The sequence below is a fragment of the Ctenopharyngodon idella genome, chromosome 22 (assembly GCF_019924925.1).
Source record: "Ctenopharyngodon idella isolate HZGC_01 chromosome 22, HZGC01, whole genome shotgun sequence".
Taxonomy (NCBI): domain Eukaryota; kingdom Metazoa; phylum Chordata; class Actinopteri; order Cypriniformes; family Xenocyprididae; genus Ctenopharyngodon; species Ctenopharyngodon idella.
The window spans coordinates 16,684,049-16,711,901 of NC_067241.1; the positions used below are offsets into that span (position 1 = coordinate 16,684,049).

Genomic DNA, 27,853 nt, shown 5'->3' on the forward strand with positions numbered 1-27,853 from the left:
AACAGATATGTCTCTGATTGGCCACTGTGTTCACGCGCTCAACAAATATGTCTCTGATTGGCCACTGTGTTCACGCGCTCAACAGATATGTCTCTGATTGGCCACTGTGTTCACGCGCTCAACAGATATGTCTCTGATTGGCCACTGTGTTCACGCGCTCAACAGATATGTCTCTGATTGGCCACTGTGTTCACGCGCTCAACAGATATGTCTCTGATTGGCCACTGTGTTCACGCGCTCAACAGATATGTCTCTGATTGGCCACTGTGTTCACGCGCTCAACAGATATGTCTCTGATTGGCCACTGTGTTCACGCGCTCAACAGATATGTCTCTGATTGGCCATTGTGTTCACACGCTCAACATATATGTCTCTGATTGGCCATTGTGTTCACGTGCTCAACATATATGTCTCTGATTGGCCACTGTGTTCACGCGCTCAACAGATATGTCTCTGATTGGCCATTGTGTTCACACGCTCAACATATATGTCTCTGATTTGCCATTGTGTTCACGCGCTCAACATATATGTCTCTGATTGGCCATTGTGTTCACACGCTCAACGTATATGTCTCTGATTGGCCATTGTGTTCACACGCTCAACAGATATGTCTCTGATTGGCCATTGTGTTCACGCGCTCAACAGATATGTCTCTGATTGGCCATTGTGTTCATGCGCTCAACAGATATGTCTCTGATTGGCCATTGTGTTCACACGCTCAACAGATATGTCTCTGATTGGCCACTGTGTTCACGCGCTCAACATATATGTCTCTGATTGGCCATTGTGTTCACACGCTCAACATATATGTCTCTGATTGGCCATTGTGTTCACACGCTCAACGTATATGTCTCTGATTGGCCATTGTGTTCACACGCTCAACAGATATGTCTCTGATTGGCCATTGTGTTCACGCGCTCAACAGATATGTCTCTGATTGGCCATTGTGTTCACGCGCTCAACAGATATGTCTCTGATTGGCCACTGTGTTCACGCACTCAACAGATATGTCTCTGATTGGCCATTGTGTTCACACGCTCAACAGATATGTCTCTGATTGGCCATTGTGTTCACGCGCTCAACAGATATGTCTCTGATTGGCCATTGTGTTCACGCGCTCAACAGATATGTCTGTGACTGGCTATGATTGGCAATGATCAATGCTTCAAAAACATGTTGTAAATAGACATCTTTGATGCTCTTCACCGTCAGCGGATCTGTCACTGACAGATGGTGAAGAGCGTCAAAAATGTCTTTTTACAACATGTTTTTGAAACGTTGACCATTGTAGTCAATCACAGACATATCTGTTGAACACGTGAAAGCAATTGCCAATTAGAGGCGTTTAAGAATCCGCTCAACAGCGCTCGAAATGCTAGGGGGAAATCCTGGTATCGTCATTTTTTTTTTTACATTTTTTGACAACCCTAACCTAAAGGATTAGCAACTACTCCACGCAATAACCTCTAGGCCACAGATTTAATTTAAATCTGTTAAATGATTTAATTTGGTTGACAGTCACCATAAAACAATTTCTGACTTTGAGGGCCTCTATAATACAAACCACACAAATGGTATGAATATGCGCTTTGACATCCATGATATCACAAATTACCCATGAGCCCTTGCATAGTCCTAGCATCTGTGGTCCAGATGAAGAGAGAGAACGAGGGGAAGGTGGGGTCTCAAACCACACATCTCTTTTCTCCCTTTCTCTTTCTGTATAGACCATTCTCTTTTTTTTCCGTCATATGTTATTAGTCTGTGCGCATCTTGAGTGGCCAGGGAGTGGAGAAAGGATGTTTTTGAGGAACTAATTCCTTGTCATTTCTGTTTAGTTTAGGCAAGGGCCTATTCAGTTGCAGTCCTAGAAGGCCGGTGTCCTGCAGACTTTAGTTCCAACCCTAATTATACACACCTCTCTGTAATTTGCAAGTAATTCTAAACACTGTGATAAGCTTGTTCCGGGGTGTTAGGTTAGGGTTGGAACTAAAGCTTGAATTGTAGAGTCCTGGTTTAGACTCAATTTGAAGGTATCACATTTCATTTTATTCAGATGTTAGAAAACAGCTAAACGTTTGCCCCTAACCCAGACTTTCCCATTTTCACCCAACTTAAAAGGTACTGACAATTTGGACTTAAATGTGAAGTTTGCCATTTCTGCACCACTAAACAGAATTGTAAAAAAACAAGTGCAACAGATAGTCCTGCATCAAAACTCACTGATCCAGTCAATGTTGCTATGTTGGGCTGGTTGAGACGCTCATGCAAAGCGAAAAATGTTTATTAGCGAGTCTCAGTTTTACATTTTTCAGGAGAATCAACTTACAAATGGTTCACTTGCTGTCTCTGCATATTAAGCTAGGGCAGAAGAATTTTAACATCGAAATATTACACACTTCACCTTTAAATACATTGTAAAGTTATATAGCCTGAGGGCAGCCGAGAACATCCTTGAGGAACTACAGCAAATCTGTTTTTGAGATCAAGTGAGCAGGAACGTCTGTCCTCCTGTCAGTAAACACAGGCAAGCTTTTAGACAGTTTGAGAATGAACTTGGAGAGAAACTGCTCTGGTAACAGGCACTTTCATTACTAATACAGACTTTGTTTTAGTTTAAACAAATTTCTCCAGCCTACACTCAAACAGATGACAGACAAAAGGCAACAAGAGCAGAGACACAAAGTCACTGTTGTTCCCTCTCGCTCTTTCTGTTCTTTGTGTTACAAGTTACAATTTACATTACCTCGAAACTGTTTGTGGACTGATTCACCGTGGTTTTAAAAAGAGAAGTGATGAAAAAAAGAGAGAATTGGACTTCAAAGCTTAGCCAGACATGTTTCTGACTGGCTGCACATGGGCGACCCTGTGAACTTTCACCTCTTCGGTGGTTCAAATTGATCATCGAACAGCCAATAACTTATTTTTAGAGTGTCGGCGTGATGAACAAACATGAAGAGATGCAAAGAAATCAGCCTGGCGGCCATCTTTAGTGCCAAACAATTTATGTCAAGCTGCGAATAAATAAAAATATTACTATAGTAGTGGCCAAAAGTGATGTCCATAGGGAATATTTGTTTTTAATGACCCTACAAGTTCAATTAAACCATCAAAAAAGGATACACTAACTACAGCATAATCAGATATTAATATTTAATTGGATCTCTCTTGTTTCTTTTTCATTGTATGACAGCCTGGCCAAACACTACGTCGCACAATTTGGATGTTTCATTGCGTTATCACAAAAAAAAACAATTGACTCCAAGCACAACTACACAATATGCTTACAAAATCTTTAACACATTTTGAACAAAGGATAAAGATGTTAATTTTTCTAGGCCGGACATCACTTTTGGCCACTACTGTAAGTATTAGACTTAAAAGTGTAACCTTTCCCACATTTACTTGACTAAGTAATCAGACTAAGTAGACAATTTTCACCTGAAATGAAACAAAAGAAGACGACTAACACTAACAGAGCAAACAGCAATGTTACCACCTCGCTACGGAGAAATGTCATGAAAGCATGTTAATAAAAGGTAATTTGGTAGGGAAAATATGGAAATAGTTTTGCCTTTATTGTGATAGGACAGTATGTAGACAGGAAGCTAAGTGAGAGAGGGGGGACGGGATCAGGAAAGGACCGCAAGCTGGGACTCGAACTCGGGTCACCTGAAGCTCAACGGCGCTATATGCCGGTGCTGCCCACAAGGCTATCGTCGCCAACAATAGTTTGTCATTTTTATCCTATTGTTTGTTATATTTATTTGCCTGGTCAGTGTCTATGGGTTTTGGTCCCTTTTCTTTTGAAATCATATGGTAAAGCGATAACTAAAGCCTGCCTAGAACTACTTTAGTGCGAACTACAGATGCGTTTACTGGAAAATAATTGCACACCTTAGAACATTCATCAACCAATCAGAATCAAGCGTTCAAGAGCCACGTAATATAAACTACATGCATATATTTTATTAGTTCATGCATTCCCTGGGGATCAAACCTGAGTAGACAGTACGCAATTCCAAACAACATAATCTTCTCTAAGCATGCAGTGTAATGATAGTAAAGCAGTTTTCTAATGATATACTTCAAGGCTTCAGGATGTTGTGCAATCATAATTCATGTGTGCTTGTGTAACATCTTTACTGCAGGCTGTCCTCTATTGTTTGAAGGTGTTTCGGTTATTTTTAACAGCATGTGTCTTTTCTTCCTAATGTCAGCTTGAACAGCAGCCAGACTTGTATCTCAGCAAGCGTTTGATCTTTATACCATCTTTGTTTTAGTGATGATTTTAAATAAAGAAGAAATGCTGTGTAAACTACACCAGTGTGTGTGTGTGTGTGTGCTGTAAGACTATACTATCATTAAACTGAACAAAAGTGACAGTAAAGATATAATGTTACAAATAAAATTCATCTGAACTTTCTATTCAACAAGAATCATGAAAAATAAAGTCACGGTTTCCGCTAAAATCTGAAGCAGCACAAATATTTTCAACATTGATATATATAATATACTGCCTTACTGTTACTAATACGTATTAAAACAATATATTTGCATTATATTTATATCATTATATTTATAACAATATACAATATAAATATACAAAATATGCCAAGATTCTCTGAATAGTTTTGAATTGCAATCACTGAATCGGACCGTTTGAAGTGATTCATGAATTGAACTTGGCAATTGTAATGTCATATTTTATATTTACGCTATTAAAACATCTCTGTCTGAACAAGCTGACGAGTCAAGTCAAGAACTGTTTGTGAAATTAGTATATTGACATACTTTTCTCTTGGAGACATAATGGCCTAATAAAAAAGCATATTCAATAAATCAAGCTATTTATCAGCTAGTCAGAATCATTGCTGCCTGTGTTCCCCTAAATACCTTTTCTATTTTATCTTCACCATCTCACACAAATAAAAGCAAATGCCAAAAATACTCCTGCTGGCTCAGATCAGGTTTCCTGCAGGAGAAAACCAGCTCACAGCAGCCTAACCTGGTTGACCTGCTAGTCCATCTAAACAAGCCAGAACCAGACATTTATATCTTCATCCTTTCCCTCTTCTGCAGTCATACTGTATCTCATCTGTACAGTCAGCAGCAGGAGAGATGAGCCCTGCGGATATCTGGAAATGACCGATTAAGACTAGAGCGAGAGAAAACGGAGAGACAGAGAGCCGCTCAGAGCGCAAGAACAGACACGCCGACCAATTTAATGAAGAAAGAACAGCACGTCCACAACCAACAGATCTACATACTCAGATTCTTTCCATTTGAACATTCACATTTTCGTTCCTTTTGAACTTTCTTTCCTGTTTCTGAATGTCCTTCCTTCGATTTTGGCTTCTGAATTTCTTCCTAAACTTCCTCCTTTCACACACACTTCTAAACTCATACAATGTAAGACTGATGAATTACAGTTAGTGGTCAATGTTAAAACAATATATTTGCATTATTATATTTATATCATTATAATTATATCAGTATTTCATCTATATTTATTTCCTTTTGAACTTCTCCCTTTCGCTGTACAGTAAAATCTCACTCACACACACACCTCTAAACTTTTGCTTTTGTTCCTACAGAGACATGGTGAAGGAAAAAAATATGAGATGGGAGGAAAAATTATATTTCAATACTTTTACATTCTCTCATTTCTCGGGGGAATGCAAAAGTTTTTGCGAGGGAACGCAAAGTTTCTCATGGGAACACAAACGCGAAACGCGAGCAGACCATCTATGGGACAAGCCGGATTCCACCAAAGCGTATTTATCTTTATGGACACAATAATAATCTTTTACGTTGTAATCCTTTTATTTTTAATATTTGGCATGTTTGTGTGCTGCTGTGTGTCCCTGTGTGTGTAATAAGCAGAGTGTACGCGCGTTGCGCACCCGTCTATAAATAAATAACAAAACAAATATTGCGCCATTGACTTTAGACCAGGTTTCAGTTGGTCAATGGCGCAGTCATTTTCAGTTGCCTTAAAATAGCAATACGCCAACAACGCACCTGAACACATCTTGTTTTCAGACCAGCACGCCCATGAGCGAACAAATGGGCGCAAATGCATTTGCTATTTAATCAACATGACGCAGAACGTGAAAATGATAAATGCGTCGGACTGAAACTAGCAAAAAACACTTGCACCACGCCTGGCGCTGTGTGTATGATAGGGCCCAAAGTTTCTCGGGGGACGCAAACGTTTTCACGAGTGAACACAAAGTTTCTCGGGGGAACACAACAGATTGTGCGAGCAAACAAAGTTTCTCTTGAGAACGCAAATTTTCTTGGGGGAATGCACAAGTTTTTGCAAGCAAATGCAAAGTTTCTAGGGGGAACGCCAACATTTTTTCGAGTTAACTCAAAGTTTTTAGGGGAACGCAAATGTTTTTGGGGGAACGCAAACTCAAAGTTTCTCTTGAGAATGCAAACGTTTTTGCGAGCGAACACAAAGTTTCTAGGGGGAACACAAAAGTTTGTGCGAGCGAACAAATTTTCTCTTGAGAACGCAAAAGTTTTTGTGAGCGAACGCAAATTTTCTCGGGGGAATGCACAAGTTTTTGCAAGCAAATGCAAAGTTTCTAGGGGGAACGGCAACATTTTTTCGAGTTAACAAAGTTTTTAGGGGAACGCAAATGTTTTTGGGGGAACGCAAACTCAAAGTTTCTCTTGAGAATGCAAACGTTTTTGCAAGTGAACTCAAAGTTTCTAGGGGGAACGCAAACGTTTTTTCGAATTAACGCAAACGTTTTTGGGGGAACGCAAACTCAAAGTTTCTCTTGAGAACGCACAAGTTTTTGTGATCGAACGCAAATTTTCTCGGGGGAACACAAAAGTTTGTGCGAGCGAACTAATTTTCTCTTGAGAACGCACAAGTTTTTGCAAGCAAATGCAAAGTTTCTCGGGGGAACGCAAATGTTTTTTCGAGCGAACACAAAGTTTCTCGGGGGAACGCAAATGTTTTTTCGAGCGAACACAAAGTTTCTCAGGGGAATGCAAATGTTTTTTCGAGTTAACTCAAAGTTTTGGGGGGAACGCAAACGTTTTTGTGAGCGAACGCAAAAGTTTGTGCAAGCGAACAAAGTTTCTCTTGAGAACGCAAACGTTTTTGCGAGCGAACACAAAGTTTCTTGGGGAAACGCAAATGTTTTTGCAAGCGATCTCAAAAGTTTGTGGAAGCGAACAAAGTTTCTCTTGAGAACGCAAATGTTTTTGCAAGTGAACGCAAATTTTCTCTGGGGAACGCAGATGTTTTTGCAAGCAAATGCAAAGTTTCTCAGGGGAACTCGAACATTTTTTCGAGTGAACTCAAAGTTTCTCAGGAAAAATTTTTGCAAGCGAACGCAAAAGTTTGTGCAAGCAAACAAAGTTTCTCTTGAGAACTTTGCGAGTGAACGCAAAGTTTCTCGGGGGAACGCAAATGTTTTTTCGAGCGAACTCAAAGTTTTTTAGGGGAACGCAAACGTTTTTGCAAGCGAATGCAAAGTTTCTCGGGGAAAGCATTGAAATATATTTTTTCCTTCCATCTCATATTTTTTCCATCAGTATGACCCTTTGTACATCGCTTTGGATAAATGCATAAATGTAAATATAAACTTCATTCACAATAGGAACATGCACTATTTAAATTTTTTATAAGCCTTCAGTAATTCACACTGATTGAAATGCATCTGCCAGCATGAGAGCCAATCATATATTATAGCTCAAATAAAAGCATTATTATACACACAAATGGCTATTTAATGCCTGTAAAATGTTTTATGAGTTTGCTCGTTCCTCAAGGCTCCTTTTCTCCTCCATCACTCTTTCTCCATGTGTGTTTATTTCCAATCTACGTTGACGTTTCATGCAGTCTCAGTTTCATATTAACAGTAAAATATGCACACTGGCAGATCAGTGTTTCCGTAGAAACAGAAATACAATCGGAAGGAAAACAAACAAAACACAGTCAATCGACTCCGTTTGCAGAACTCCTTCCGTTTTAAATAAACATTAAATCAAAACTGGATAATTATGAAAGACTGTTGCTTTGGGCTTTTATCTGTTTCTTAAATCAGAAGAAAGTTGATATTTCTTCAAAACAAAGTTGATTTTTTCATTATAATAAATCTGCCGGACTAATAATAATAAAACATTTCCATCAGCTCCCCATATACCAACAAAATAAAGGCGAAGTGTGCAACAATCAAATATTACAAACGATTTACTCTGAATATTAAACTGGGATGCAAAGAAGTCTTTTAACATCCAAATAACACACTTCAGCTTTAAAGGCAGAACTTTGAGTCCGTGCAGAGGTTAAGAGGTCAAAGGTCAGGTGAAGGTGAAGAGGTGAGCATATACCTTGAGCGATTAAGCGCTCTTCTGCAGACAGCACCGCCGCACATGTTGACAGGAGGAGGACGAGGAATCTCCTGTGGAAAAACAACAACAGAGACTTATTTTGTATGGAATATTACAGTGTTTATTATAAATGATTTATCAGTGCACATCATTGTTTTAAATTCATGTTCCTCGTAATCTCGAATCAGAATAACTTCCCCTCCCTCTTGCAGCCTCTCTTCTCTTCTCTGACGAAGCGGGCGGGGCAACCTGTCACTCACATGAGATCCACTAAGAGCAAACCACAACCATCCAATCAATTCCCTGTAATTCACATGAGAAATAAAACCCACATAAAGTGTTTTATGCCTGTGACGGAAAGGGCTGATGGAGATCCCAACTGGTGCTGTTATAAACCAAATCTGATGTTCAGAGCGGTCAGCGGTAATTATCCTGTCAACGAGAGGAGCTGAACACAAAAACGCAGAAATGAATTCTCTCTCAAACACACAGCGGAAGAAACGGCCCTTTATTCCAGAAAATGTGAGTGACTCTCACCCGAGAACTTATTTACAGCATTTCTAGGGAAAAATGAAAAAAGAAAAGATTTTTGAGTCACAAACAATTTAATTAACCAACATTTTAATTCATAACAGACCAGGAACACCAGATTCTCAACTGGAATCTGACAGTTCGACGGCTCAACCCAAGGTGGCGCTAAAGACATGAGAGAGCAAGATCAGTTAGTTTGCTAAAACATGTTTGTCTATAGAGAAACCACAGGTGTAGCACATGAAAATATCTATCAACATGTTCCACAATCAAATATTCTGCTTGAAAAGTGCTGCATTTCTTCAAAATCAATGTCACTTGGTTTTACATTTTGTTATATAAAATAAATTCAACAACGTTCTCAAAGTGTGGCTTTTCAGAGGCACTTTACACTCTTAAAAATAAAGGTTATTTACTGGGATTGACACAGAAGGACAGTTACAGATTTAAAAAACAAAAAGGTGGGAATCGCCTTTTTAAATCTGTAACTGAATAACTGTTTTATTCTAAAATGGTTCTTTGTGTTGGTGACTTTTAAAATACTGTTGACAGTTACAGATTTAAAAAACAAAAAGGCGGGAATCACTTTTTTTAAATCTTTAACTGAAAACTGTTTTATGCTAAAATGGTTCTTTGTGCTAAAGTTTAGTAATAATGAGGTGACTTAAAATAGTGTTGACAGTTACAGATTTAAAAAACAAAAAGGCGGGAATCACTTTTTTTAAATCTTTAACTGAAAACTGTTTTATGCTAAAATGGTTCTTTGTGCTAAAGTTTAGTAATAATAAGGTGAATTTGAAAATACTGTTGGCAGTTACAGATTTAAAAAACAAAAAGGCGGGAATCGCTTTTTTTAAATCTGTAACTGAATAACTGTTTTATGCTAAAATGGTTCTTTGTGCTAGAGTTTAGTAATAATAAGGTGAATTTGAAAATACTGTTGGCAGTTACAGATTTAAAAAAACGAAAAGGTGGGAATCACCTTTTTAAATCTTTAACTGAAAACTGTTTTATGCTAAAATGGTTCTTTGTGCTAAAGTTTAGTAATAAAGAGGTGACTTAAAATACTGCTGACAGTTACAGATTTAAAAAACAAAAAGGCGGGAATCACTTTTTTTAAATCTGTAACTGAATAACTGTTTTCTGCTAAAATAGATCTTTGTGTTAGAGTTTAGTGAGGTGACTTTGAAAGTACTGTTGACAGTTACAGGTTTAAAAAACAAAAGGCGGGAATCGCCTTTTTAAATCTGTAACTGTCAAAAGTATTTTCAAAACTGCCTCATAATTTTCTGGAGCTCAACCATCAAACTACACAGACTGTCAACACACTCTCTACATGTGCTGGATATCCTTAAACTGCAGTTGGTCAGACTAGTTCTTGAGACAGTCTTAACATGCTAAACTTGCCATAATTTTGAGGAACTGAAGATTTGTCGACTAAAGAAACATCTTTGTACAGGACTGACAGTCGGTTATATAATACTCCCAGAGAAACCATCGTTCATCCTGTCACGGTGTTGAGATACTTTCCTCATACCCTTAAACCAGCGGGCCTGAGGGAAGTCTATCTGGTAATTATATTTGACTAACACTAACCCTAAGAGCTTCCAGCCTCCACCTGATCAGCTGACATCATCGAAACAGCTCAACATACACCTCTAAGCACACCTTACACCAAAATCTAAGGCACTTCTGAATAAATACATTCTCTTTAAACTAACATAGTGGCTCTTGTCTGCATTTTAACCTCTCGACTACTCTAGAAACCCCAAGTCTTGATTAGATTCCTTAAACCCCAAGCCATACAAACTCAAAGCTCTACACTCGTCAAAATAAAAGTTCAGAAAACTATTGTCAGATACACACACAAGCTCACAGATCTTTACCGCAACCCGCCAAAATAAAAGTTCAGAAAACTATCGGCAGATACACACACAAACTCAGCTTTTCAGCGCAACCCGCCAGAATAAAAGTTCTGAAAACTATCGGCAGATACACACATAAACTCAGCTTTTCAGCGCAACACGCCAAAATAAAAGTTCAGAAAACTATCGGCAGATACACACACAAACTCACAGCTTTTCACCGCAACCCGTCAAAATAAAAGTTCAGAAAACTACGGGCAGGTACACACAAATTTGCAGCTCTTCACCGCAACCCGCCAAAATAAAGGTTCAGAAAACTATTGGCAGATACACACATAAACTCACAGCTTTTCACCGCAACCCGCCAAAATAAAAGTTCTGAAAACTATCGGCAGATACACACATAAACTCACAGCTTTTCACCGCAACCCGCCAAAATAAAAGTTCTGAAAACAATCGGCAGATACACACATAAACTCACAGCTTTTCACCGCAACCCGCCAAAATAAAAGTTCAGAAAACTGTCAGCAGATACACACATAAACTCACAGATCTTCACCGCAACCCGCCAAAATTAAAGTTCAGAAGACTAAAAATGTCATTTTTGTTAAACTTTTAATAAACTACAATTCACTACAACCTGCTAAAATAAAAGTTCTGTTTCTGCTTAAATTATGACGCAAATGTATTGTATAATAAAATATGCTTCTCAAAATAATAACAATAATATTAATAGTTTTTAAGGAATAAAAAGTTTTAATTTAGATGATAAACTGTGTACTTTGTTTGCCGAAAAATAAAAGTATTTGTTCAAATATAATTTTATTTTATTTTAAAAGATTAATTAAATTGTTAAATTAGTATGCATTCATTTGATTGCCACCTTTTTGATAATAAATTTGTATTAAATCATAAAATATAGAATCCAGAAGAATGAAAACAGAGAATTTCTGAAAAAATAAAACATTTCATAGTCCCTAAAATTTAATAAATAATTAAATTGTTTTAATTGTTTTAATTTGGGATAAATAAAACAGAATGAGAAAATATTTTTTAAGTTTTATGAAATCAATTTTTTATTATTAAAATGTAATAAAACCATTAAAAATGGAATCCCAACAAATTAAAATAGAAAACACAGAATTTTGGGATAAAATAAAAGGAGGAAAATAAATAGGATTTCACAGGACCCTAGCTGTACATGCTGATTTGATTGGTCAGCCTGATTGGTTGGTCACACGTATTTGTTTTCCCACAGTTCTCTCCGGGAGGACGGTACAGCAAACGCAGGGTGTCACCTGCCTCCGCTCGAGAGGATGGTGTGACATTCCATGGCTGAAGAAAAGAAAAGAAAACAAAACACAGCGGAGGAGGCTGAATCTAAACAAGAGTTTGAGGTGACATATGTGATTAAAACAGCAACTGTACGATTTGCACGATTATGCCTTACTATTGAACATCATCTCAAATTGCCTCTCACATCGTGAACATTATGATCTATCCAAAGCAACCGTTGTAACGTTTTAACTTGCACTTCTATATATCTTCAATTCTAGCGAAACCGTCGGCTTTACAACTTCACAAAACGAAGTCACTCAAAAATGTCTCAGCCAATCAGCTTGTGAGGGTGTGGCTAATGCAGATCTCTCTGTTTCCCACCGCTTGTATCCATCCGTGCCAAAGCTAGAGCCGTGTTCTCAGAATACAGAGCAGATGATCATTTGCTCACTGATAGTGTTGGCGTTGGTTTCTCACACCTGCAGCCAGAGTGTGACTACATTACTAAAGAGCTGTTCGGGTCATGCTGGTCTATGCCGGTCTTTTTAGCAGGATGAAGAACGACAGACAAACAAAATAATGCCAAAGACGCTGTCAGACTCTCTCTCTGTCTACACAAGCTTGGATCAAGAACGAGTGGAACTGAAGCATCTGCATTTTCTAGTTCAGTAATAGAAAACTTAAACTCAGAGGCAACAAATAAAGTCATTTCCATGGTCATTATCACAAAATAAATCCCATCAGCATGATACAAAACTCTTCTGCTTCATATTGGGGTCCTGATTACCCTGCTGGGGTTTATTTCCACAACTACAGCTCTTCTCTTTCTACTGTACTGTATATATAATGATATGGTGAATGCTAGCATAACACATATGAACTCATGAACACTGAATACTGACTCTTTCATTGAATCCAGTTTTGATCTGGTTCCAGGTTGGAGAATGTGCAATGGCAATGAATGAATGCATTAAACATGTGCATCAACGCTTATTTAACAAATACAAACTATGCATGAATAAGAGACTGCGGTAATGACAAAAATAGCATTTTTTTTATCAAACCAATAACATTGGGTTCACGCTCATGACAGTCATTTTTAGCTGTCAAGTCAGGGTTTGCATGCTTTTTGACAAATGATTTGTTTCCAGATTGGAGGATGAATGAATGCATTAAATGTGCATCAACACTCATTTAACAAATGCAAACTATGCAAGAATAAGTGACTGCGGTAATGACAAAAATGGTATTTATTATGACCGAATTGTTTAAGCTCATTAAAGTAATTTTTAGTTGTCAAGTCACAGTTTGCACACTTTTTGCCCAATGAATTGGTTCCAGATTGGACGCTCATATGCATTAATAAGTGACTGCGGTAATGTCAAAAATGGCATTTATTATGAACGAATCGACAGATTGCATTGGGTTCAAGCTCATGAAAGTCATTTTTAGTTATTAAACTAAAGATTGGAGGATGAATGAATGCATTAAACATTAAACATGCATAAAAGCTCGCTCACTTAACAAATGCAAACTGCGGTAATGACAAAAATAGCACTTTTTATGACTGAATCAAACTGACTAATGTAGTTTCAAGCCTATGAAAGTCATTTTTAGCTGTCAAGTCAGGGTTTGCACACTTTTTGACCAATGAATTGGTTCCAGTTTGGAGGATGAATGAATGCATTAAACATGTGCATCAACACTCACTTAACAAATGCAAACTACGCATGACTTATGGACTGCGGTAATGACAAAAATAGTCTGCGGTAATGACAAAAATAGTATTATGACTGAATTCTTCAAGTTCATTAAAGTAATTTTTAGTTGTCAAGTCACAGTTAGCACACTTTTTGCCCAATGAATTGGTTCCAGATTGGACGCTCATTTAACAAACGCAAACTGTACATTAATAAATGACTGCGGTAATGTCAAAAATGGCATTTATTATGACAGAATCAAACTGATTGCATTGGGTTCAAGCTCATGAAAGTCATTTTCAGTTGTCAGGTCAGGGTTCTCACACTTTATGTCCAATGAATTAGTTTCAGGTTGGAAGATGTGCAACAACACTGAATGAATGCATTAAACATGTGCATCAACACTCAACAAATGCAAACTATGCATGAATAAGTAACGACGGTAATGACAAAAATTGTATTTATTATGACCGAATCAAACCAATTACATTGGGTTCAAGCTCATGACAGTCATTTGTAGTTGTCAAATCAGGGTTTGCACACTTTTTGACCAATTAATTAGTTCCAGATTGGAGGATGAATGAATGCATTAAACATGCATAAAAGCTCGCTTACTTAACAAATGCAAACTGTGGTAATGACAAAAATAGTACTTTTTATGACCTAATCAAACTGACTGCATTGGTTTCAAGCTTATGAAAGTCATTTTTAGCTGTCAAGTCAGGGTTTGCACACTTTTTGAACAATGAATTGGTTCCAGGTTGGAGGATGAATGAATGCATTAAACATATGCATCAACACTCATTTAACAAAATCAAACTATTCATGAATAAGTGACTGCGGTAATGACAAATATGGTATTTCTTAAGACTAAATTGTTCAAGCTCACTGAAGTCATATTTAGTTGTCAAGTCACAGTTAGCACACTTTTTGCCCAATGAATTGGTTGCAGATTGGATGCTCACTGAACAAATGCAAACTATGCATTAATTAGTGACTGCAGTAATGTCAAAAATGGTATTTATTATGACCGAATCAAACAGATTGCATTGGGTTCAAGCTCAAAGTCATTTTCAGTTGTCAGATCAGGGTTCTCACACTTTTTGTCCAATGAATTGGTTCCAGATTAGATGATGTGCAACAACACTGAATGAATGCATTAAACATGTGCATCAACACTCAACAAATGCAAACTATGCATGAATAAGTAACTACGGTAATGACAAAAATTGTATTTATTATGACCGAATCAAACCAATTACATTGGGTTCAAGCTCATGACAGTCATTTTTAGTTGTCAAATCAGGGTTTGCACACCTTTTGACCCATGAATTGGAGATTGGAGGATGAATGAATGCATTAAACGCTCACTCACTTAACAAATGCAAACTGTGGCAATGACAAAAATAGTACTTTTTATGACCTAATCAAACTGACTACATTGGTTTCAAGCTTATGAAAGTCATTTTTAGCTGTCAAGTCAGGGTTTGCACACTTTTTGACCAATGACATGTGCATCAACACTCATTTAACAAAAGCAAACTATGCATGAATAAGTGACTGCGGTAATGACAAAAACAGTATTTATTATGACCGAATTGTTCAAGCTCATAAAAGTAATTTTCAGTTGTCAGGTCAGGGTCCTCACACTTTTTGTCCAATGAATTGGTTCCAGATTGGATAATGTGCAACGACAATGAATGAACACATGAAACGTGCATCAACACTCATTTAACAAATGCAAACTTTGCATGACTGCGGTAATGACAAAAATGGTATTTATTATGACGAAATCAAACAGATTGCATTGGGTTCAAGCTCATGAAAGTCATTTTCAGATCAGGGTTCTCTTTTGACCAATGAATTTCCAAGAGTTTTCCAGGTATTCATGTTTAGACATGAATAAACAATTATACTGAATATATATTTAAATGTTTCCATTATGTATTTTCCTTATATCTCCATATTTTCCATGACCAAAGCAACAATCATTTTTTGGGTGCAAACACATTTTAACAGTGCAGCATTTTACAAAAGCATTAATACTAAGTAGTAATATCTGTGCTTTATGAAAAGCAAGATCGCAGTCAGGTGCATGCGTGGATTTGTTGGGATTTCATTGAGTCAGGAAAGGCTGTCCAGATGTTAGAGGTCAATGCTCATCTCCATGAGGAATGTTGCTGCTGTTGTGTGTCGGTTTAGAGACGTGAACTAACAGCGCACAGTAAACCCACTCATATACTGTCACTTAAGCCAAATCTACTCTTTATGAAACGGACAGCCAGTTTCAGTTAATAAATGCAAACAAATAAGCCAGTAAATCACAAAGCCTCCTCATCTGGTGCAAATTTGCTCCAAAAGCAGGAGGAATTTAACCCCGGATCAACATATGGAAAAATACAGCAGCAGACCGAAAATCCCAATTGATTTGCAATCATTATCAAGTCTTCAGTAAAGTGAGATTGTGGTCAAAACTATATTTATAAAGTTTGCACAAAACTCCAGCACATGTATTATGGAAATATGTCAATCATTTGTCTAGTAGTTGAATAAGACTGAAAACCCCAATTGACTTGTGATCACTATCAAAGCTATAATGTCATAACTCAATCTTTTGTAGTTGCAGACTGAGATTGCGGTCAAAAATACACTTGAAATGTTTGCACAAAAACTCCAGCACATTTATTTAAGAAACTAATGTGCACGATTTCAATCACGCCAATAAATGCAAATCGTTTATATCATCGGTATCACGCATCTATTTTCGTGTTCTCTCCTGCTGATCGATGTGCACAGCGGGTCTCCTGAAGCCCCCGAGACTTAAAGTTACTCACGTTGTCGTTGCGGGAGAAACTTGTCCACTCCTTGTCCGTTGAGCTCCTAAATGCATTTGTATGCATTTGTCCAAGCAGCAGTTTTCAAAGCGAAAACAGAATTCCACAGCAGAAGACACCACCGGCTCATGAGACCAGATCCAGCCTGATCAGCAGCTTCCACATCACAGTCCGTCCAGAGTCAGTCGCGTCTCCGCGAGCACGCGCGCACGGAGAACTTCACTTCAGTGCGGATCAGAGCTCAGACATCAAGCGCGCTGCTGAGAACCCAGCGTGACGATGCAATACAGTGAGTTTATTGAGAGAGCAGATCAGAAGATCCGTATTAAACCGGACTGAGAGAGAGGGGGAGGGAGAGAGAGAGAGAGAGAGAAGAGAGTCGCTCCGGGCTCTGCGCTCCGCATGTGTCTGGACTTGCTCGGTTCGGCGCATCTCCAGCTCTGCTCGGTGTTGTATTTCACTCATTATTGCGTGACATCATCCATCCGATCTGTCCGTTCATTTACATCGCAGATCGACTTGAAAGAGACTGTACGGAATAGACATTGCTTTTTGGTCAAATCCACAATTTCAATAGAGAATAAATTTGCTATAAAACAATTAGGCTATATATAAAAGAATGCTATAGAATTTCATTTTTAATATTTGTAACGAAAAGAAATCGGGTAAATGCCATATAGGATCGATAAGACAAAATGGGTGAACTTCACATTTTATAAATGAAGACGAATCATATTTTATTTGCCTTTTAGGAAATAGTTTTTCACTATGCCATTTTAAGATCACCATCCGACCAATTCCTCATTTGAATATTAATAATAAAGAGTTTTTAAATGTTTTTGACAGACGTCTCTTATGTTCACCATGCAGGCTGCATTTATTTGATCAAAACACAGGAAAAACTAGTATTGTGAATTATTATTACAATTAAAAATAACTTTTTTATTTTAACATGTTTTACATTTTTCACTATCAAATCAATTCCTCATTCCTCAGAATAGTTTCTGTTTCTACGGGCTACTGTACGTAAGTCGTCCGCCATATTGGAACGGTCAAATTCGGTCAATAAACACAAGAAAAAGAAAGACAACCTGAGCGTCTGCAACCTAGTTATTCACATGTATGAATTCGCAGATGATTTTTAGTTTAGATTATTTAGAGTTTAGATGATTTAGATGATTAGTTTATCATTAATGTGGTGCGATATTTGCATTGAGTTGTGCATAAAAACACAAACCAGCACATTCTCACCTCTGAATGGTTATCCCATTTCGTCTGGAATTTATAGCTTGGTGGTTTTTACAGCCATAGGCTGCACAATGCTGTTACATTTTCGGAAACTCATAGGTTTGTTAGCGAGAGTGATGAACAGCGTCGTTATCCGTTCCAAGATGGCGGACGCGTAGACGTGTGTGGAGCGGTAGAAAGTGGAAGTTCTTATTTACGAGGTGGGAAGTCGTGTTTACGACGTCAGGTGCGTTTAAGTCACTTTCATCAGTGTAAGATGGCGGTGTATCTCTCTTTTTTTAACTACACAAAAATACAGCAAGGTTTTTAACTCTGTACTTCTAGAAAATGAACAAAGAATGTGCATCAGGTGTTTTGCTTTTTTATGTTTTTAATGAATTTATGAAGCCACTGTAAGCTTTATCGTTACATATTATATTGTTATATCCCATTGCTATATTTTGTGCAGGCAATACTTTGTTGTAAATAGAAAAGCTTGACAATATCACTGCTAAATACCTTTAAATATTGTGATATTCTGCTATGTTTCTCACTGAAAATCCCAAGCTTCCTACTCGTATTAATGGCATTGTGGTGCTGTGTGTTCAACTCATAAATGTGACCCTGGACCACAAAACCAGTCATAAGGGTCTATTTTATTCATATATCATCTGAAAGTTGAATAAATAAGCTTTTCATTGATGTAGGCCTATGGTGTGTTAGGACAGGACAATATTTGGCCGAGATACAACTATTTGAAAATCTGGAATCTGAGCACAAAAAAATCAAAATATTGAGAAAATTGGCTTTAAAGTTGTCAAAATGAAGCCCTTAGCAACGCATATCCATTCACAAAAATACATGTTTGATATATTTACAGAAGGAAATTTACAAAATATCTTCATGGAACATGATCTTGACTTAATATCCTAATGATTTTTGGCATAAAAGAAAAATCGATAATTTTGACCCATACAATGTATTGTTGGCTATTGCTATAAATATACCCGTGCGACTTATGACTGGTTTTTGGTCCTGGGTCACAAATATGATCTTTGCAACATGACTTAAACACACCATATGGTTCTGGTGCCTCGGTCTTGACCATCAGATCCTGAAGTGTCATTGTCAGAGCTCATGCACTATGACATCTGACCTTCTGTTTGACCTCACTGTAACCCCAAACGTTACTGGATTTAGCCTGAACACAAAAATAGTGAACTAGCTACTAAAAAAACCCTACTAAACCAGCTTCACACACAAATGTTTCAATCACTGACATGTTGAAACCTGGTATACGGGGCCGTTCACACCACAAGTGTTCATGCAATCAAAAATAAACATAAATAGCTAGGAGTGTGGAAAAGTATCTCAAGATGCGTTTGTAAATGTTGAACTTTTGAGGAAGGTTTATTTGTTCATCTCTCAGTCATCACTGTATTGCATTGCATAGCTTTGATCATAAAACTAAGCATTTAAATCATTACCATTTACACCTGAATTAAGTGGTGACCTTTTTTTGTGTGTGCTGGCTGTCACAATCAGTTTTGTGAAAACAGGATAATGGGTCTCAAACGAGTGTTTTAGTTTCACCCAGCAAAATGACCCATTAACCCAGAGCAAACACGCGCCAGTGAAGCGCAGATCTCCGAACCTCCTCATATGTTGTGTTTGGGTTAAAGCAGCACGCGGGAGAGCGGCAGGTTTCCTAGTTCAAATCCCAGCTGGCGATCGTTTGATGTCCCAAAACGGCAGCAAAGCAAAAACGCAACACAAGTCTGAGCATCTAAAACAGATTCAGTGCTGCGTTCAAACCCTAAACCTTCCTGTATGGATCTCTGCTGGTGGGAGACGGGAAAACAGACTTCCTCCCAGGAGGGAAGTTATGGATTGAGCACGTGCAGAAGCGCGGACTGATGACAAACCCAGAAACCTCTGCAAACACACACCATCACCACTAATACATACATAAATGGTCATTATAATGTAGTTGAAACAGTATTTATATCATTTTTTACCTCTAATACACCACTATGTCCAACTGCTTTGAGCATCCGGTGTGTGAGGTCTGAATGCACTCTGATGCCGGAAGTGATCGCTCGCACTCATTGACATATATACGCGAGAGATCACTTCCAGCATCAGAACGCGTTTTCAGACCTTACCAACCGGATGCTCAAGGCAGTTGGACATAGTGGTGTATTAGAGGTAAATTATATAAATACTGTTCGGTTTCTTGCACAAACCGATCGTTTCATGTCTTAGGACATCAATGTGTCGTCACAAGCCGCAGGGTTTAATTTGGATTTGTCTGTGCGTGTTTTTTTGACTCTTATAGATTGTGTTCCCATTGACATGCATTATACGACTCACAGACCGCAACGGTTGGAGTTAAAAATCATCATTTGTGTTCTACTGAAGAAACAAAGTCACCTACATCTTGGATGCCCTGGGGGTAAGCAGATAAACATCAAATTTTCATTTTTTGGGTGAACTATCCCTTTAACAGGCTTATGTAAACGATAATGTGCAATGAAATAACATGAATAAACACCACATGTTGATCTCCATTACAGCTGAACACTGGTGGTCCTTATCCGACCTCCGGAGCTGATAAGATATCGAATGAGCTGGAACTCCGCTTCGTTAATACTGCTGTTAAATAGTTCTCTAGTGCGTGTGTGTGTGTTTAAAGATCTGTGAGCAGTTTTCACCAGCAGAAAAGCACAACTACAGCTGTTAGTATCGCAGACAAACACAGACAAGAGTTCAGTTCTTCTCGGGATAAATCACCCATCTTCATTTACTCAACCTTATGGCATTCACAACTTTCATTTCTCTAAAAAGAAGATGACTTTCTTCAAAATATCTTCTTTTGTGTTCTGCAGAGAATTAAAAAAAGTCACAGGGTTAATTCGGGTTATTATTGTTAACAAACTAAATCTAATATATACAGTATCTCACAGAAGTGAGTACACTTTGATAAATATTTGATAAATATTTTGATAAAAAAAAAATATTTATCACATTTTGATAAATATTTTATTATATCTTTTCATGTGACAACACTGAAGAAATGACACTTTGCTACAATGTAAAGTAGTGAGTGTACAGCTTGTATAACAGTGTAAATTTGCTGTCCCCTCAAAATAACTCAACACACAGCCATTAATGTCTAAACCGCTGGCCACAAAAGTGAGTACACCCCTAAGTGAAAATGTCTAAATTGGGCCCAAAGTGTCAATATTTTATGTGGCCACCATTATTTTCCAGCACTGCCTTAACCCTCTTGGGCATGGAGTTCACCAGAGCTTCACAGGTTTCCTCTGGAGTCCTCTTCCACTCCTCCATGACGACATCACGGAGCTGGTGGATGTTAGAGACCTTGCGCTCCTCCACCTTCCATTTGAGGATGCCTCACAGATGCTCAATAGGGTTTAGGTCTGGAGACATGCTTGGCCAGTCCATCACCTTTACCCTCAGCTTCTTTAGCAAGGCAGTGGTCATCTTGGAGGTGTGTTTGGGGTCGTTATCATGTTGGAATACTGCCCTGCGGCCCAGTCTCTGAAGGGAGGGGATCATGCTCTGCTTCAGTATGTCACAGTACATGTTGGCATGTACAGTGCAGTGCCGGCAGCACTCATGCAGCCCCAGACCATGACGCTCCCACCACCATGCTTGATTGTAGGCAGGACACACTTGTCTTTGTACTCCTCACCTGGTTGCCGCCACACACGCTTGACACCATCTGAACCAAATAAGTTTATCTTGGTCTCATCAGACCACAGGACATGGTTCCAGTAATCCATGTCCTTAGTCTGCTTGTCTTCAGCAAACTGTTTTCTTGTGCATCATTTTTAGAAGAGGCTTCCTTCTGGGATGACAGCCATGCAGACTAGTTTGATGCAGTGTGTGGCGTATGGTCTGAGCACTGACAGGCTGACCCCCCCACCCAATGCTGGCAGCACTCATACATCTATTTCCCAAACACAACCTCTGGATATGACGCTGAGCACGTGCACTCAACTTCTTTGGTCGACCATGGCGAGGCCTGTTCTGAGTGGACCCTGTCCTGTTAAACCGCTGTATGGTCTTGGCCACCGTGCTGCAGCTCAGTTTCAGGGTCTTGGCAATCTTCTTATAGCCTACGCCATCTTTATGTAGAGCAACAATTCTTTTTTTCAGATCCTCAGAGAGTTCTTTGCCATGAGGTGCCATGTTGAACTTCCAGTGTTTAACACAAATTTAACACACCTGCTCCCCATTCACACCTGAGACGTTGTAACACTAACGAGTCACATGACACCGGGGAGAGAAAATGGCTAATTGGGCCCAATTTGGACATTTTCACTTAGGGGTGTACTCACTTTTGTGGCCAGCGGTTTAGACATTAATGGCTGTGTGTTGAGTTATTTTGAGGGGACAGCAAATCTACACTGTTATACAAGCTGTACACTCACTACTTTACATTGTAGCAAAGTGTCATTTCTTCAGTGTTGTCACATGAAAAAATATAATAAAATATTTACCAAAATGTGAGGGGTGTATTCACTTCTGTGAGATACTATATATAATTATTATTATTATTATTATTATTATTAATATATTGTATAGTATTTAGTCATTCTGTCATTTTTTGGCATTCAGAGAGGACAGAAAAATGACCCGTCACTGGAAACTTTGCACATTGTCGAGTGTTTTGTGGTTTTTCGGAGCGTGCCGCCCCAATGACGTAAACATCTCAAAAGTGCCTGTCCCTTTGAAGTCAAAGTGGAATAATAAAGGTCCGATTCATAATGACCCCAGATGTGTATTAATGAGTCCATCATGGATGCTGCGATGGAATGACACGCTGAAGCCATTACTGTCCCGGCTCTCCTGCCGTATCCAGACTTCCTGTCCATCGGGAACATATGGGGATCCCGGCGCTGGGTTTCCATTACAGATCTGGTCTGGAGCTCCAGTAATGTTGCTGTTAGGAAATGGATGCTGGTAAACATTGCGGAACATGCGGAAATGTTCCTGAAAAACAACAACAAATTCCTTGTGTGTTTGCACACACTTGGTGAATAAAGCTCGTTCTGAGATTGATACGGTAAAACCGACGCCATCGTTACTGTTCGTATCACTGTGTATCAAGAGCTGAGCTTCAGATAATGGTAATGGCCATTTGGTTTCTGTAAGCAGGTCAACCAATCACAACAGACTGGGTCATCTGACCAATCAATTTAAATCAGGAACATTTAAAATAGCATAATGGGGCACTTTAACAAATGCTTATTGTAAAGTGTTACCAAGAACTCTGTTGGAAAATCCAGATTTGGAACTGGTTTAAGCTGGTCCATGTTCCAAAACCCAGCTAGCATCTTAAACTGGATTTTTCAACAGGAAAAGCTCAGTGCAAGCTGAATTGAGCAAGTTTGTTTATGATTATAAATTGCAGTGATGTGAGTAATGAGTCCAGCGTTGTTTTCCTCCAGGTCTGTTCTTCACATAACCGCACCGTGATGAGAACTGCAGAGGGCCAATTTCCTCTCTGAGCAGAAAAAGGTGTCTCAGCAAAAAGGGTTTCCTTTCGTTACAGTTTCAGACGGCATATATCCTGACTCATCCCAGTCCATCTGAAAGAGACGAAAAGAGAGATTAAGAAATATAGATGAAAGAGAAATTGGATAAAAGGTGATTTTTGAACATCGCACATCATCATTTACTCACCCCATCTTTGTTTCTTCTGTGAAAATGTACAATGTCTAATGCTGCTTTTTTTTAATACATCGCAAGTAATTTATACTGTTGAGCTCCAAAAAGCACCATAAAAAGTATCAAAAAGTGTATTATTGGGGTTTGACAATAAAAGAGTTCTGTTTATGCTAATTACAAACACAAGAATTAAACTGATCAAACTATGATGATCTATGTGAGAGCAAACCCTGAGTCAGAGTTATATAAACTGCAGATGTTTCTCGCTGACAAGCACAAGACATTGTTTTTTTTTTTTTTTTGTGTAATTAGCTATTTTGAAATTTTTACCGAATGCAGAAATGTGTTTGTGTTTAAAGATCGTTCAGATTAAATATCTTCAGTCTGATAAAAGAATGAGTCATATTGCAATGCACCTATTGCCAAATACAGGTGCTGGTCATATAATTAGAATATCGTGAAAAAGTTCATTTTTTTATTGTAAATTATTTTAAAAAATGAAACTTTCATATATTCTAGATTCCCTACATGTAAAGTAAAACATTTCAAATTTTTTTTTTAAATTTGTTGATTAGAGCGTACAGCTCATAAAAGTCCAAAATCCAGTATCTCAAAATATTAGAATATTTACATTTGAGTTTCATTAAATGACCGTCCCTACAGTATAAATTCCGGGTATCTTTTGTTCTTTGAAACCACACTAATGGGGAAGACTGCTGACTTGGCAATGGTCCAGGAGACAATCATTGACACCCTCCACAAAGAGAGTAAGTCACAGAAGGTCATTACTGAATGGGGTGGCTGTTTACAGAGTGTATATCAAAGCATATTAAATGCAAAGTTGACTGGAAGGAAGAAATTGGGTAGGCAAAGGTGCACAAGCAACAGGGATGACCGCAAGCTTGAGAATACTGTCAAGTAAAGCCAATTCAAACACTTGGGAGAGCTTCACAATGAGTAGAATGAAGCCGGAGTCAGCGCATCAAGAGTCACCACACTCAGACATCTTCAGGAAAAGGACTACCAAGCCACTTCTGAAACAGAGACAACGTCAGAAGCATCTTACCTGGGCTAAGGAGAAAAAGAACTGGACAGTGAACAGTGGTCGAAAGTCCTCTTTTCAGATAAAAGTAAATTTTGCATTTCATGTTGAAATCATGGTCCCAGAGTATGAAGGAAGACTGGAGAGGCACAGAATCCAAGCTGCTTGAAGTCTAGTGTGAAGTTTCTGAAGTCAATAATGATTTGGGGGGGCCGTGACGTCTGCTGGTGTTGGTCCATTGTGTTTTATCAAGTGCAGAGTCAATGCAGCCATCTTCCAGGAGATTTTGGAGCACTTTATGCTTCCATCTGCTGACAAGCTTTATGGAGATGCTGATTTCCTTTTCCAGCAGGACTTTAGCACCTGCCCACAGTGCAAAAACCACTTCCAAGTGGTTTGCTGAGCATGATATTACTGTGCTTTATTGGCCAGCCGATATGCCTGACCTGAATCTATGGGATATTTTCAAGAGAAAGATGAGAAACAGTCGATCCAACAATATACAGATGATCTGAAGGCTCAATAGTGCCTCAGCAGTGCCACAGGCTGATCACTTCCATGCCACACTTCAGTGATGCTGTAATTTGTGCTAGGAGCAAGTCATTTGCTGTAATATGTCCTGCCGATCAAGTATTGAGTGCACAAAAGAACATACTTTAAAGAACTTGAACTTTTCTGTTTTGCAAATCCATTTTTTGATTGATCTTAGGAAATATTCTAATACTTTGAAATACTGGATTTTGGACTTTCATGAGCTGTACGCTCTAATCATCAAAATTTAAAAAAAAACTTTTGAAATGTTTTACTTTACATGTAGGGAATCTAGAATATATGAAAGTTTCATTTTTAAAAATAATTTATAATAAAAAAATGAACTTTTTGATGATATTCTAATTATATGACCAGCACCTGTATAGTGGTTCATATAGCCTATGTAGAATTCAGAAGCTATTAGCGCCACCGGTGGCCGTTAAGTGAACTGCAGTAACTTCCTGCTCGTCCTCGCACTCGTGCACACGTAACGTACAAGAGACTGAACGTGATCGGCGAAGATCTTTTTCGTTCTTTGCTCAGAAATAAAAATAAGTTTATATACCTTTGTTTGAAGTTTATATAAGTTTAAATAGCCTACCGTTGCAGTGATATACTGTTAATGAACATCCCGACGCCGTCCACGCTGCTAGGAGTGACGGTTAGACGAATATAAATATGTGTTGCGCGCGCTTTCCTCTCAATAACAAAATAAACACAACAAAAATGACAGCGGAGAGAAAACAGCAGTTAAATCATCTGATCATAGTGATGTGGATATGTTTGAACCAGCTCTGCGATTCATATCGGCATCATGTCGACAGATGAGGTAATTAAAATTATACTGTTAGGATAGTTTGATCATGAAGTAGACTTTATTTGAGTCTATTGATATGACTGTGTGAAAGCGAATACTTTGCGTGACACATTGACATTAGTACAGAATGGCTCTTTCGGCATTATTACTGAATATTGTATTAATCTCAATATTGAATATTGTCTCTCGGGAGCGTAACCGTCACACGCTTTTGAATTTCCCGGCAAAAACGTCCCGAGTGCTTCACATAAAAATAAGTCTACAGGCTTTTATAGACAACCTAGGAAGTCGAGGAAGGTCTCGTTTTTTAAGTTTCGTTACAAGCTGTTCACACAATGGCAATAAGAAAGCGATTAATACATGGAAATTCGTACATACAGGCCATTTAAACGCTTAGTATACACGAAATATTATGAGTAGCATGCTATTCTGAACAATGAGGGGGTGGAAAAAATAAAAATAGATCCATCAGGGTTTTTCTCAAAAAAATAATTCATTCACAAACACAGGAAAAAGCGTTCATCTCGTGTTAGTTTCAGCTCTTGAGGTTTTTAGCAGTAAAGACTGTGATTTATTTTATGTTCATCTTGTTCTAACATTCTCAATTAGTGGTTTGAAACAACAGATTGTGCCTGTGAGGTCAGTAAATCACACCACTGAAAAGAAAGAGAGAGAAAGAGAACAACAGGATAAGCTTTCTAAACAAACACTAGATTGACTTTTGTGTGATATAACTATAACATTTACGGAAAGGAGTTAAGATGAAGATCATACCTGATGCTGCTATAGTGGCCATTCTGATCACCTTTAATTTAATAAATAAATACATAAATTACTAACAACAATAAATGACTTACTAAATAAATATATAAATAAATATATCATAAATACATATATCCAGTTTTTTTCAGGCATCCCTGATTGAACTGACAACCAGTGGACTATTAGTTTTTACCAGACGTAACAACAAAGTACATTTGTGAAGCACAAATTTACCAGACCTCCATTACGTCTGGGAAATTCTGGATAGACATGAATATGGACAGAAGGAGACAGAAGAGAGAGAGAAAGAAAGACAGATGAGCTGTTCCTCTCAGTAATGGATGTGTGCTTTAGAAACATTTTCTGTATCGTCTGGAGTGACGGCTGAAGGTCTCTGGAGACTGTGGCGTCTTTGATGGTTTTACCTGCACGGATAAAGCCGAACGCTTCAGACAGACATGAGTCCTCAGCTCGGAAACACTGTTTAAACGCTCGAGGAACATTCGTCCTGGAACCTCCGGGAAGCGGATCAGTAAATGCCATCAGTCTCTTTTTCCAGAAATTCCCAGAACATCCTGCATGAGCCAATCAGAGAACAGCTTTCCAGGAATTCCCAGAACATCCCACATTAGCCAATCAGAGAACATGCAGTTTTCCGTAAAGATCCGTTCTGGAACAGACAGTAAAGCCGCTCTAATATAACTGTCATCGGCCAATCAGCTGCTGATCTGAACCTCTCGTCGCTCTGTAAAAGTCAAGAGAAATAAAGTTAAAAGCTTCTGGACCGCTCATTAAATGCAACTTATATGACAAAACACATTTTGAGTTCAGCTCGACCGTAACGATTAAGAGACTCAGATGTGTTTGCTGCTCGTCTGATCTTTATAGAGCCCATCCAATCATAAACTGGGCTTTTGTGGCTTTTAGTCTGTGTGCATCAGCTTCAAGCTCATCTTATGGTAGTCAACGCCGAAAAATTGACAAAACAAACTCTTAAAATTCATTTTGGCCTTTTGGAAATGATATTTTAAACATTGTATATATATATATATATTTCTAAAAATATATATTTAAAAATATTATATTTAATTTTTTTGTTTTAATATTTAAAAATATATTTAAAATCTTTAATATGTCCAATTCAGACCTCCTTTATATATATACACATTTAAAAATATTATATTGCATTTAAAAAAAAGCTATTTAAA

The 27,853-nt window shown here is 38.2% G+C and overlaps 1 protein-coding gene across 1 annotated transcript in view; it reads right to left on the minus strand.

The window, feature by feature from the left end:
- Window positions 1–17,036, minus strand: part of LOC127505326 (collagen alpha-1(XXIV) chain) — a 96,544-nt gene extending 79,508 nt beyond the window's left edge. The window contains exons 1-2 of the mRNA XM_051880792.1: window positions 16,567–17,036; window positions 8,359–8,429 (exon numbers count right to left, since the gene is read on the minus strand). Of these exons, the coding sequence (XP_051736752.1) occupies window positions 8,359–8,429; window positions 16,567–16,622 (127 nt within the window). The 5' untranslated portion in view covers window positions 16,623–17,036. The remainder of the gene's footprint in view (window positions 1–8,358; window positions 8,430–16,566) is intronic.
- Window positions 17,037–27,853: the final 10,817 nt, after the last annotated feature.